The sequence below is a fragment of the Oryzias latipes genome, chromosome 19 (genome assembly GCF_002234675.1).
Source record: "Oryzias latipes chromosome 19, ASM223467v1".
In the NCBI taxonomy this organism is placed as follows: domain Eukaryota; kingdom Metazoa; phylum Chordata; class Actinopteri; order Beloniformes; family Adrianichthyidae; genus Oryzias; species Oryzias latipes.
Genome location: NC_019877.2, coordinates 546,193 through 559,931, shown reverse-complemented (window position 1 = coordinate 559,931; position 13,739 = coordinate 546,193). Strand labels below are relative to the sequence as shown.

Here is a 13,739-nt window from a genome sequence, read left to right as displayed (position 1 = left end):
GAGCACCTGGAGAAAACCTAAACAGATTCAACATAAAAATAAAAAAGTTCATTTAATTTTTTTTTTATTGAAATTACTTAAACATTTATTTAAAAAAGTATTTTTTTGAAAAGGGCGAACCTGAGCACCAGGAGAAAACCCCACCAGAAAAAAACTAAATTCTCTCATTCATTCATTCATTCTTTGATTTATGTATTCCATCCCCTGGATTTTATAGCTGCAGCGTTTTTGTCATAGATTTTCAATGAACCTTTTGTCCTTTCCAGGTTTAGGGATGAGAGATATATGGCTTCTTTCATTCTTGGTGTTAAGGCTTCATTGAGAATAATTTTTGAGCTAAGTCTTCCAAAGATATATCAGAATCGCAGGTTTCTTTGAACTGAAAGTCCATTTTAGGGATACGTGTTTTCATCTGATGAATAAATTGTGTTGAATTAGTTGGTAGATAATCTGAGGAAAAAATTTTAAATAGTTTGTGATTTCTTCTCCATTTACAAGTAATTCGTTAGTGGATTTCTTTTCTTGTCTTATTTCTCCAAAATGAAGAAAGATTAGGTACTTTTTTCGCCCTCATCTATCTGAATTGCGCTCTTATATAAGCTCCATGGGTTTTTTTCTTGTATACATTCTCTGAATGAGTTTGTGAGGACAAAAGGGATTCTTTATCAGCATCAGACATAGACTGATTACCCTAATAATCATTTCATTTATAAAGTAAATTACTTTCAAAATACTGCTGTGTTTTCTTCTTTTGGTTTTACTAAACACAATGGAAAATTTTCTAACTTTAAATGTAAAATATTCCCATCTGCTCGTGTAAATGCCAACTGTTCGTCACTGCGGCCATCCAGCCGCCAGGAGGCGCTGTGTCCCTTTCCGCTTCCGATTTAGACCACCACTTCCGGTGTCGGTGCAGCCAGCACGCGTGCGCCACCGATCTGCACCTTTTATCGTTTTGCCGAAACCGGACCGGATTTGGAACCACCTGGAGGACCGGACCTGCAGCAGCCATGGGGCCGGTGAGTGTTGGGTCGAGTCGGAACCAAATCTCGGTGTGGACTGCTGTGTTGTCGGTCCCGGAGTCTTCCCGGTTCCGGCGCCGCCGCGTAACGGTTCGAAATAAAACCAAATTCAAAACGGCACGAGCGCCCTGATTCAACGCAGCGGATCAATACCGACAAGTTTGATCTCCGAATGATCGGTTATTGCAGAAAAATCAATTTATTATTTATGGAAATGCTTTATTGATCCACGGCAGTGGGGAAAACATAATAATGAACCTGTATTTGTTTTTGTTTTTTAAATAGTAAATAAACGTTTGCTTAATTAGTATTATAAGAATTATAATAAGCCTTATTGAGTTCCAAGAAGTGATTTAAACGCAAAGTGTATATTAAAAATATGAAAAATTATTGTTTTGAAAAAAAAAAAAAAATCAAGTCCGTTTGTGAATCAGATCCGTACTTCCGGGATATTTTGGTTCCGGGGCTCTTCCTACATCCAGCAGGTGTTCAGCAGATACCTGAGCTACTAAACCTTTAAAAATAAAAATAAAATTTTTCTTGTTTTTGTAAATATGTGCTCCTTTATTCAATTTAGCTGCAGCTTTAACTGGAATGTTAAAAGAGAAAATATCCTGAAATGATCATTAAAAGAAACAAAGACAAAGTCTGGCCCTGAATGGAACAAATTATTATTTCATATGTCTGTTTGGGATTTTTACTGAAGCTCTTCGGATCTGAAACATTCAGTTGTATTGTCCCCCCCCCCAAAGCCTCGCTCAAAGAAACGCCGCCCGACATTTCGGCGCCTGTTGAAGACGAGCGGTGTGAAGCTGGAGAACAAGATGAAGAACCGGGAAATGAAGCAGCAGAACGTCGCCAAGAAGCAGCGCAAAGAGCAGAAGAGGCTGCGGCAGGCGGTGAAGGGCGTGTCCATCCAGACGCCCCGCCCCTTGGAGACGTACAGGAAGAGACCTGGTGAGTCTGCCGGCCGAGGGCATCAGCTTTTTGTCAATATGTTACTACGAGTGTTTAGTAGATATTGATGTACAATCAATAAAACATGACAACAAAGAAACGATTTTTATGTCTTTAACGTCACACTCAAACGCTTTTCTGTTAACTCCTGGTTGACTCCAGGGGGGTATTCCAGAAAGCAGGTTATGCTAGCTCCCACGATAAGTTTGAGGCTAAGGAAGTTGATAACCTCAGCTTTTGGTTCCAGAAATGGAGGTATGTTTTATGGTAGGTCAAGTTACCATGGCAACTCATGCTCTGAACATAACCTGGTCTGGAGCAGGTTTAGTTGAAGCTTAGTTTGTTTTCAGAGAGGTGAAGCAGCATGGCGTGTCCATTTGAAGATGATTTAGTGGATGAAAAAGCTCAGATAATACTTTTTCCACCATGAGAGGGTGATAAGACCACATATGGATGTTGGAAAGAGAAACTTTATACTTTGATCTAACTTAATTATTTGCTTCAGTTAAGATAAATCATTTTTTTGTTAGGTCACCTTAAAAATAACACGTAGTTTTCAGACAATTATTTTCCTTTCGTTCAAATTAATTCAATTAAGTAGGTGTAACTTTGGTGCTGCCGTTAGATCGGCACCGCAAGGGATTGTGGGATACCATTCCCTTTGCCTGTCTGGATGGATTTGGGTTTAAGTGTGGGTTTTTTACAAAATGTGTTTAGTTGTATAACTGTTTTACTGTGTTTCACCGTGTTTGGCCGAGCTATTTTGTCCTACTATGCTTACGTCTCTGCACCATGAGTGAGAGTAAAGGAGAGGATGATGAGTTTATATAGCACCCCTACCGCCTAAACATGTTATGACAGTTGCGGAAAGTTCTTTAATGAATTTTTGCACTCCATGTATTTTTTTCCGTTCTTTTTATTGTTATAAAAATGAGCATATCTGCCGGCTCAAACTTAGACATATGAAAGTTCAAGAAATATAAGTAATTAAGATGGAAAAAAGATTATTTTTCAGCCGTGTTACTTTTTTGATGGACTTGTAATTTTTTCCGCCGTCATTAAAATCTCAGACTCCGTCTCATTTAAGTACAGCGCTTTCTTTTTTTTTCTCCACGCGTTTCCATGGTGACTCCAGAAATCGGCGATCTATTGAGAATGTCTTTATGTACTTGACATGCACGTGCATTAACCCAGGGTTACCAAGTCGAGCGTAATTACGCCAACTCATATCCGGTCTTTGGGAACCGACATACCCAGAGTAAGCAAGTTCAGGCGGATTTCAGCCAGAGTTCAGGCTTAAAGTCACGCTAGTTTAAACATGCTTCCTGGAATACCCCCCAGCTGTTCACAAAACATAAACATCAATGTTGTTTTGGATCAACAACAAATCCTGAAAATATTCTGCAGAGATCGATGACGGTAAATTAAGACACAGCAAAACCTGGATAGAAATATTATTGTTAGGAACTGCAAGACTTTTTTACAAACCGTATTACAAAGTAACACTTAGTCTTTAGAGTATTTTTCTAAAATGTCTGTGAATTACCACATACCTGGGGTCCTACGTGAGGATCTGCACATTCGTCATTGCTGAGCTCCATAATATTAGAATTGATGAAGAACTCTTATTGATGTCAGAAAAATGTCAAGTTAATTTATCTGAAAACAATTCTCAGAGAAACGAATAATCATTGGAAACTAACGGCAATCAGCGCAAAAAGGAGAAACAGGTTGACCTTATTGGAAGACAAAACTTCTTATTTATTATATATATATATATAACAGAATATATATATATATATATATATATATATATATATATATATATATATATAACAGAATATATTATATATATATATATAACAGAATATATTATATATATATATATATATATATATATATTCTGTTTTCAAATAGACAAAATGACAGAAAAACAAAACAAACAGTTCAGGTGACCTTTTGACCCTTACAAAACAGAATGAGATAAGAAAAGTAAATATTTCATTTCCAGTTACATTCTATTCATTATGTATTAACAGGCCGTCCAAATATGGCATAAAGAAACAAAAAACCACAAAGTTTCCTTTTGGACACATTGAACAGAAGACAAACACGTCATTCTCCATCTATCCTCATTTAGCTAAATAACTGTGACTTTCTGGAAGTGAAACCTTCTCATTGTAGTCAGAGGCTGACCCCAGTTTCATCTCCATTCATCAGATCCACAACCGTCAGAACACTTCACTTCCACACATCCACACGGCGCCCGTCCTGTCTCGGTCACGTTACTTTTTCTTAAAGTGACACACGCTCCGACGCGGGTGGAAACACGCATGCGTCCCGTCAGCATCACAAGAATTTGACCTCAAAGATCCTAAATATGAGTCAACAGTCCAACTTCCACTTTTGGATTTCCTAAACATGAGATCAGGATTCTTCAGGATATGAAGGTCGTTCCAATAAATAAGCTCTTCAAGGGTCAAAGGTCACTCAGGGTCAGCTGGATTTGGAAAATCTGACGTCATCAGAGCTTTAACTTCTGCATCAAACCTTTATTTAATGAAATCTCCTGATCGCTGCTGATCAATACCTGCTGCACGCCCAAGACTCACCTGTTCTCACCTGTCTATCAGAGGAGGAAGAGGAGGATGAGGAGTTCCTGGAGAGCCTTCCCACTGACATGATGGAGGAAGACGACCTGCAGCAGATGACCGTCATGGCTCGCCAAGCGTCCTTCGTCACCAGAGACCTGTCGTCAAGGTAACGGCGAAACGCAACACGCCCCCACGAGGCCCGAGCGCTGACTGCGACTCACCTACGTTTGTTCTGTTGGTCGGGCGCCACCAGCGAGCCGGTGCACGGCGCCAAGAAGAGGAAGTCCGACGTGGTGCGTGGCTACGAGAAGGTTCCCAGGAAGATGGCGAGGACGGAGGAGAAGGAGGTCATCCACCTCCTGCCCATCAAAGACCGCAGCGGCGTGATCCCTCAGAGCGTGGAGAAAGGTGCCGCCCACATTCTGAGCCTCCGCCCCTCGTGGGGAACCAGCATGACCTTCTGATCTGTTCTGACTGCAGTTAGAAACCAGCCAGAGGAGGAAGAGGAGGAGGAAGAGGAGGCTGCAGACCAGCAACCGGAGCAGGAGGAGGAGGAAGAGGAGGAGGCTGGTAGGAACAGAGGAGGTGCAGGACGGAGCAGCTTTCCCCAGAATCCAGTTCTGACGTGCCGTCATGTGCTCTGCTGTCCAGAGGGGGCGGCGGTGAGCTGCATCTCACTGACGGCGGAAGAGAGGCGGCGGCTCCGAGAGCAGAAGCTGAACCAGAAGAAGAAGATCATCGCCGGTCTGGGAGCCGCCATCATCTCAGACCCTTTCTCCAACGTAAGTCAGCCGCCGCCCCAGAACCCACGCCCTGCTGCTGCGTGAAGGGGCAGGGCCTAACAGGGCGTCCTCTGTGGCAGATGAAGCGCGTGAAAGAGCTGCGGGGGATGATGATGGAGGTCGACCCCAGCGTGGCGGTGTCGGTCAGGAAGCTGGTCATGGTTTCTCTCATGGAGATATTCAAGGACATCACGCCGTCGTACCGGATCCGGCCCCTGACCGCCGCGGAGAAGGCCGTCAAGGTACCGGACCCGCCCCCACAGACTGTCCAGGCAGCTTTTCATTTCTCAGGTGTCCTTCCTGTCGGGACGCCAAAGGTTTTCCCTGTATGTTTGTTTGCAGGTGAAGAGGGAGACGCAGCTCCTGCGGGAGTTTGAGGAGGGTTTGGTGAGTCAGTACAAGTTCTACCTGGAGGATCTGGAGCAGATCATCAAAGGTGATCACCACACACACACACACACACACAACACAACCACACGCTCATGCACCACCACCCGACCAACCACCGCGCTCCTCCTCACCCCCCTCTGCCTCAGACTGGAAGCAGAAGAGGAGGAAGCGCAGCGGCGCCGTGGGCCTGCACTCCTACCGCGGCCTGGCTCAGGTGGCCGTGCGCTGCCTGTGCGAGCTGCTGGTCGCTCTGCCGCACTTCAACTTCCACAACAACATCATCGTGGTCATCGTGCCGCTTATGAACGAGCCGGCGAGGAAGGTGAGAGCGCCGCGCCTGATCTGCCGCCGCGCGGCTCAGCTGGCGTCCTGACGCGGTGCGCTCTGCCGCAGGTGTCGGAGCTGTGCTGCGACGCCATCGGGAGGCTTTTCCAGCAGGACAAAGTGGGCGGGGCCTCGTTGGCCACCGTACGAGTGATCTCCGGCCTCGTGAAGAGTCTCAACTACAACGTCAGACCCGAGGTAACGAGCCAGACGCGCGTCCACGCCCGCCGCCGCCGCCTTGTCGGCCAGCCTTAGACTCCTTCGTCTTCCTCACTCCAGGTGCTGCGGACCCTGCTGAGTCTGAGGATCAAGGAGGTGGAGGTGAAGAAGGACCTGGAGTCCACGGCGCCCAAGAAGAAGTTCATGACAAACAAAGAGAGGAAGAAGAACCTCTCCAGGATGCAGAGGAAGGTGAGCAAACGCAGAAGCAGTCGGACCGAAACCACGAGACAGGAGGAGGCAGATCTCACTGCTGCAGGAAGAAAATGTTTTTAGCTCTTATCGATCTAAACAAGCTAACAGAAGCTACAGCTTCATAGAATCTGTCTACAAAGCTGTTTGTTCATCACGTGACCAGCAGGGGGCAGTAAAAAACTCTGTGTTAACAGTGGAAGAAGGCGGAGGAGAAGCTGGAGAAGGAGCTGCTGGAGGCTGAAGCCACGGAGAGCAAACAGCAGAAGATCAAACTGGTGAGTTTGTCCATCAGAAGGTGATGATGAAACAGGAGAATAACCTTCCTCCTCCTCCTCCTCCTCCTCAGCACACGGAGACCCTGAACATCGTCTTCCTGGTTTACTTCCGGATTCTGAAGAAAGCTCAGAAATCTGTTCTCCTTCCTGCAGTCCTGGAGGGCCTGGCAAAGTACGGTTCACACAAACATAAACATGTAAACGCACAAACATGCAAACGCACACACACACACAAAAACACGCAAACATGAAAACGTACAAACACGCAAAATCACGGAGAGAAAAAAACATAAAACCACACAAACACGTGTCTACAAAAACGCACAGAAACACAAAACCTGGAATCACAAAAACACACAATCCCACAGGCAGAACTGTTAGAACTGGGATACTCACTGATGTTTCTCTATCAGCTTTGCTCACCTGATCAACATGGAGTTCTTCGATGACTTGCTGAATGTGCTGCAGACTCTCATCCAATCAGGGGTGAGTATAGATCAACTCCCCCTCCCTTCAGGATAACCTGCTGGAGTGATTAGGTGACTGGTGACTGGTGTCTGCAGGATCTGACCAATCGGGAGAGTCTCCACTGCATCCAGACCGTCTTCACCATCCTGTCAGGACAGGGTCAGTATGTGTGCCGGTCCAGGACCTCAGGTTTGACGCATGGAGACATCCTCTTCAGACCTCCATGTTGGATTGGAGGCGGTTCTGGTTCAGAGGATTGTCCTGACAATGAGGAAGATTGGAGTGGTCCTCTCGTGGTCACATGGCGTCTACTTCTCGCTTATTTCAGGCCAATTTATTTAAAGGTTGTACTACATTTTATTGTGAAAGGAGATGGTAGTCAGCTGGTTTCCTGTTGTAATTTGGTCACACAGAACCATAAAGTGGTGCCAGCACCAGGGCGCCTTTGCGTCTCGCTGCTGCCCTCTAGGTGGAGGTTGGTGGTACTGAGCTCACAAACAGACTGGGTCTACGTCACTGAAAGGTGTTTGTTTTTGTCAGGTGACGTCCTGAACATCGACCCGCTCAAGTTTTACTCTCAGGTGTACAAGATGCTCCCGCAGCTCAACGCAGGTCTGTCCACGCCTCCCCAACAAACCCGCCAATCAAAGCCCGTCGAGCTCATGCGGATTCTCTGCTGTGACTTAGGGGCGCACAACGATGATGTCATCATCGTGCTGCGGTGCCTGGACTCCATGCTGATTCGCCGCAGGAAGGCGGTGACCCTGCAGAGGGCCATGGCTTTCGTCAAGCGACTGAGCATGCTCAGTCTGCACGTCCTTCCCAACGCCAGCGTGGGAATCCTCGCCATGAACAGAGCTGTCATGCAGGTGCGTGTGCGTGTTTTTAACATGTCCGCCGTTTCCTGTGTTTCTGATCTTTTCGTTTGCGTCAGGCGTTCCCGAAGTGCGACTTCCTGTTGGACAACGAGGTTCAGGGCAGCGGCTTTTACCTGCCGGAGGTGGGCGAGCCGGAACACTGCAACGCCCAGAACACGGCGCTGTGGGAGCTGCACCTGGTGCAGGTACGCACATGTGCCACATACGTGCACACTTTGGCCGTCGGCCGTGTTCAGGAACCCTCTTCCATGTCTCTTCCATGTCTGCAGAGACATTACCACTCGGTGGTTCGGCGCTTCGCCGCCCATCTGACTCGTGGAGCGCCCAGCGACGGCTCAGCGGCGCTCAGCCCAGACCTGAGCCGCAGGTAGGACACGCCTCCTCCTTAAAAACGGAAAACAGTGAGAAGTCTGTGTCAGGAAGTCGGTGTCTCCTTTTTACTCACCTGTGCAGGTCTCCACCTGAGCTCTTTGAGGACTACAGCATAAAAGACATGACCTTTAACCCCCCGGTTTCTGCTCCCAACCCTAAGAAGAAGGTGGGGAAATGAAACGGACCCTTTCCGTCATGTTTCTGCTGCGGGATGTGACCGTGTGTTGTGTGTACGCGTGTTGTTGTGTGTTCTAAAGTGTTGCGCTGAAACGTTTCTCCTTCAGGACTCGTTTGTGGTCGGCGCGGCGCTGATGGATGACGAACTGCAGCGCCGGGTGGACGCTGCCCTGGCGGCTCCTGACGACGTACAGCTGGACTTTGCTGCCGCTTTAACGGACGCTCAGACACACTGACACACACCTCCACCTTCACACCCCCCCCCCTCCTCCAGCTGAAAACCATCAAGACATCAAAGGAACTTTCAAAATAAAAGCCTGGCTTCACATTTGTACAGCAGTGTTCCTGTAAAATATGCATTTTTAAAGACTTTTCCATCAGAACTTAAGTGTTTCTTTATGTTGTCTGTGTTTTAAACTAAATAAACCAAAAGCGGTGATTGTAATTTAAAAAAAGGTTTGTGTAAAGAGAGGTTTTGTGTGAAGTTGAAGGTTTTTCAATCTGGTTCCTGGGTGGAAACAAGTCAGAACTTCTTGAAGTGAAGTTTTTCCTCATCCTGCAGATCTGCTGAGTCTGTTAGACGGGAATCTGAAGGTCTGATCGGGTCCAACCGTTGATACTTTTACTGGTGGAGCTTTCGAAGAGCGTGTCTGTGCATGAGCAGCTGGAGCTTTTTTCTGAGGCCTCTCTACTGCTGGATCTACCCATAAGATAGGTCAAAGGTCATGAACGCTCCCAACAAGCCCCACCAGGTCATCTATGGTTTGAGGTAAACGTCAAATCTAGAAAGTTTCAGTGAGTCATGAACTAAATGCAGAAGAGCTCGTATGTTTATTTCCAATCAAATTTTATGACTAATTATCCTTTATGTCCTTGAACAGATAAAATGTCTGTTTTTCTGGTTTTTGTATCATTTCTGCTTTGATGGCTTGACGTCTCCTCTGGAGTCTTTCATCTCAAATGTGCTTCTTGAAGTTTTCCTGCTGCTTTTGTGTCTCTGATGAAGTTTAAAGTCGTTCCTGTCGGTTTCCTTCAGTTCTGAGGAACAAGCTCCCTCCTCAGATTCGTGGGGTTTAGCTGCTGTTCCTGCACGAGCCACACGATGGCGGTGTCGGCTGTGTTGAGAGTCCTGAGGTGAGGGGCAGAACCTCTTAGCCTTACAGAGCCCAAATGAGTGGTTCTGATTCTGATATGGCAGTTTTCTGTGGAAAAAACTGCAACACAGTAAAGAAAAAATGCACTACAAACACTTGCAGCTTAATGTGGTTTAAAGGCTTTCATTCAAACCTCCAGAAAAGCGAAGAATCAGCGGGAGTTCATCAACCGTCTCGCTGGAGCGTTTGACCTTCTGGTCATGACAGCACCGAGTCCAAAACAGACTTTTTACACGGTTGGAAAAGGCGCCATGGTGGACTGTGGTCAGAATGTGGCGCTCCATAATGAACGACAGGCCATCAAAGTCAGGATGCAAAACAATCTTTTCCTGTTTCACTAATTTGTTTCGTCTTTCTTCAGAATAACGGAGCTGACAGGTTTGTCTAGCCGCCCACACCTATGAGAGGGGAATCAAACCTTCTGAGGCCGGCGGGGATCTCGGAGAGTAACTTTCTAAAATTAACCCATTAAGTCATTTTTTTACTATTATTCTCAATGCTTTAGGGCAGTAAAACTCCTCATTACAGAGTTTATAGGCTTTTCTCAGACAGACATGAACATTTTCACACTTTTTCTCTCAAAGTTCAAGCATTCATAGAAAAATAAGGCAGGGATTATAAAATGACAACATTCTGTATAGACATGGCACGGAGGAGGTCAACAGCCAATCAGGACACAGAACACGAGAAAAGAACAAAAACATGAAAATTGCTGGTAAAAAGAATCTGCATGACAGTGAAAGGTGAACCACAACATAGCGAGGGACCACTTAAAAGTCGTTATACTAACGATGAAACTCCTGTCTTACTTTTATCCAATAGACAGTTAAATAATAACTAAAATTAATCTAATAAAGTCATAATTTAAAATAATAATAAAAAAATGATTGAATCGTTGAGAGACCAATTTTGACTCTTTACACCACTTTGTAAAGTCATTGATAATAATCTTTCTTATTTTGAAGGAACCTAATAAAGATGGAGTCATCTGCATAAAAATGATCATTTTATCCTCGTATCACGGCTTTACGAAAACAAGTGACTCCTTATGGAATAATGGGAGGGATTTAGCATCTATATTTAGGTTCCTAAAGCGCAACAACATCCCAAAATAATCTAAGTTAACAATGACGTCACATTAACGGCTCCCCTTTTTTCCTGTTGGTTCACTTTTTCAGAACCTCATTAACGTGCCGATCCACTGGTTCGACTGGAAATTTAGGAGTAATCGAGTGTAATCTGATTACTCTTGCAGGGACCAAAATCTTGCGGTGGTTTTGTGACTGCACCTTTTATCGTTTTATTGTTACTCCCAAAAGGTCTAGGAATTTAGAGGTGTGTGTGTGTGAATCTCTCAAATCCTATCAACAACCCTGTGTGGCTACTACGGTAACTCTATGACTAAATAAACGTTATTTTCAATCCTGCTAAGCTTCTACTTCAATAATAATAAACTTTCCATGATTATAATAAACTTTAATAAACTGTTGTTCTTTTTGTTTTTGCACTTATTCGTTGATTTACTTGTGTTATTGTGCTGAAAGGACAGTTTTAATGAAAGACGATGCTGCAGATGTAAATAAGAGCAGATGGTAGAATCCGGCGTAAACGGGTTATTATTATTAATATTAATATTATTATTATTTTGGGCTTGAGGGTTTTTCCGTTTGGTTCCATGAAGCGGCTCCATGGCAGCGGGAGAGGAAACCTTCCTGCTGCTGCAGCTGTGATGACAGCTGGAGACGTTTCTGCAGCTTCAGGGGTCTGGATCAGCCGACCTGGTGGTCCTCAGACACCCACCCCCCACCCCCCACCCCCCACCCCACCCCAGCTGAATGCTGAGGGTCTCGGTGGTTGAAATCAGCTGCAGTTTTGGGACTAATTTTCTAGTCTTTGAGGGGAGACAAAAGCAGGAAGTAGTTATCTCACAACTGTTTGGACTTGCCAGAGACTTTCCATTTTGCAGCATTGTGGAAAAGCCTTATTTGGGTGTGGGCGTGGCTTCAGACTGTATATAAGCAGTGCCGGCGCCGGAGCAGGCAGCATTTACAGAGAGCAGAGCGCCGGCTCAGAAACACTGACAGAGAAATCATGTTGCTGCAACCCATCTGGGATTTGATGCTGAGCCAAAGCAGCGTGATGCACTCGCCCTTCTTCCCCCTCATCTTCTCCCTGCTGGTCTACCTGACCTTCTGCCTGCCCTTCCTGCTGCTGGACCTGCTGGCCTCCAGGTGCGCCTTGGTGCGGAGCTTCAAGCTGCAGCCGCAGAGCTCCGTCAGCTGGACCGCTGTGCGGAGCTGCCTCGCTCTGACGCTCTACAACCACCTGGTCTTCATCTTCCCGCTCACCGTGCTGCACTGGTACCTGAGGCCGGAGCACCTGCCGGAGGAGGCCCCCCCCCTGCCCCGCCTGCTGGCTCAGGTGCTGGTCTGCCTTCTCCTCTTTGACTTCCAGAGCTTCGTGTGGCATCTGCTGCACCACAAAGTGCCCTGGCTGTACCGCAACTTCCACAAGGTGTGTACTCCGATGATGATGATGAAGATGATGATGATACGTCTCTGGTATTTGCTCCGTGTCCTAACCTCTCATCCTCCTCCTACAGGTGCATCACACCTACACATCCACCTCCGCCCTCACCGCCGAGTACTCCAGTGCCTGGGAGACCCTCAGCCTCGGCCTCTTCGCCGCCGTCAGCCCGGAGCTCCTGGGCTGCCACCCACTCACCAAGCTGACCTTCTTCACGCTCAACATCTGGCTGTCGGTGGAGGACCACTGCGGCTACGACCTGCCCTGGTCCACCCACCGCCTGGTGCCGTTCGGCCTGTACGGCGGCGCGCCCCACCACGACCTCCATCACCTCAAGTCCAAGTTCAACTTCGCCCCCTACTTCACCCACTGGGACCGGCTGGCCGGGACGCTGTACCTCCAGGACTGATGCTGAGCGCACGTTCATGGACTTCTTCATAACTTATTCACATCTTTTATATTAAAAGGGCAACACAGTTGTAGCTGCAGGCAGAGAATTTATTTATTTTTTTATTTATTTTTTAAGAGTCAAGGCCTTTAAACGTTTGCTACTGTTCACATTTGCACTGAAGTCAGAACCACTGACACGACGACCTGTAGAACCTCAAGGGAGCAGAACGTGTGATGAAGTTTTCAATGTGGGAGGAGCTTCAGGACGGGGGAGGCTGAGCTGCTGAGGATGGAAGAGGAAAGTGATCAGGGATTAAAACGCTGGAGAGGAAGAGGAGGAGGGCTGAGATTTTCCGTTTAAATGCAAGACATTTGTCGATCCGAGTGTTGTTGAGTGGGATTTTTGGAGTTTTATAAGCATGAGCTTCTTCCGTTCCCCTTTCAAATCCCATTTTCAAAGTGGTGTTAATTTTGATTTGAAATAAATCTTGTACTACTACTACAGAAAATGTGAAAGCTTGTTTGTACTGTGAAAAACGGCTGAATAAACAGAACAAAAACGTATCTTCAGTGGTTTTTATTTGATGATGACTTTTCCTGACAAATCCGAACGCGTCTCCATGGAGTCCCAAACTGTTCATAATTAAATAAAAAAAAATGACCTCATGCAATCACACAATCAACCAATAAATCTCTCATACATATATAAAAAGACCAGGAACTGAGCCCTGTGGAACTCCACTTAAGAGTGGATGAAAAAAAGGACCAGATCCTCTTCACAGCTGAACCTGCTGAGTGATGAAGATTAAGAAGTAGTCAAGATGTTTAACAGTCTTTACATGCTGACATAATCCAAAGGACCTGGAGGCCCTTTTGATGAACATGAAGGTCCTGTGTGGGGTTTTCTGCTTTTGGACTCCAGTTCTTGTTGTTCTTAACTTTGTGACTGTCTGGAAAATGATGATGGGGTCAGAAAGATCACCTGGCCTCACCTGTCTGGGAGACGGTTCCTTGTT

At 46.1% G+C, this 13,739-nt stretch overlaps 2 protein-coding genes across 2 annotated transcripts; both read left to right on the top strand.

The window, feature by feature from the left end:
- The first annotated feature begins 883 nt into the window (after positions 1 to 883).
- Positions 884 to 9,036, top strand: noc3l (NOC3 like DNA replication regulator). Its single transcript, XM_011492971.3, has 21 exons — positions 884 to 1,019; positions 1,775 to 1,979; positions 4,613 to 4,739; positions 4,827 to 4,981; positions 5,054 to 5,143; positions 5,225 to 5,355; positions 5,436 to 5,597; positions 5,698 to 5,791; positions 5,892 to 6,067; positions 6,139 to 6,267; positions 6,349 to 6,480; positions 6,678 to 6,758; positions 6,830 to 6,930; positions 7,172 to 7,244; positions 7,322 to 7,385; positions 7,767 to 7,838; positions 7,914 to 8,095; positions 8,161 to 8,289; positions 8,374 to 8,471; positions 8,558 to 8,642; positions 8,761 to 9,036. Exons 1-21 carry the CDS (start codon positions 1,011 to 1,013, stop codon positions 8,887 to 8,889), a joined length of 2,424 nt encoding a protein of 807 aa, XP_011491273.1. The 5' UTR covers positions 884 to 1,010; the 3' UTR covers positions 8,890 to 9,036.
- Positions 9,037 to 9,215: 179 nt separating this feature from the next.
- On the top strand, positions 9,216 to 13,287 carry ch25h (cholesterol 25-hydroxylase). Its single transcript, XM_004084664.4, has 2 exons — positions 9,216 to 12,321; positions 12,410 to 13,287. Exons 1-2 carry the CDS (start codon positions 11,899 to 11,901, stop codon positions 12,740 to 12,742), a joined length of 756 nt encoding a protein of 251 aa, XP_004084712.1. The 5' UTR covers positions 9,216 to 11,898; the 3' UTR covers positions 12,743 to 13,287.
- Positions 13,288 to 13,739: the final 452 nt, after the last annotated feature.

Excerpts from the sequence above, each read along its gene's own strand:
- ch25h (XM_004084664.4), top strand. The coding sequence starts at position 11,899 with ATGTTGCTGCAACCCATCTGGGATTTGATGCTGAGCCAAAGCAGCGTG. Across the intron at positions 12,322-12,409 it reads TGTACCGCAACTTCCACAAG|GTGCATCACACCTACACATC; the intron begins GTGTGTACTCCG and ends CTCCTCCTACAG.
- noc3l (XM_011492971.3), top strand. Across the intron at positions 6,931-7,171 it reads GTCCTGGAGGGCCTGGCAAA|CTTTGCTCACCTGATCAACA; the intron begins GTACGGTTCACA and ends TTTCTCTATCAG. Across the intron at positions 8,643-8,760 it reads CTCCCAACCCTAAGAAGAAG|GACTCGTTTGTGGTCGGCGC; the intron begins GTGGGGAAATGA and ends TTTCTCCTTCAG.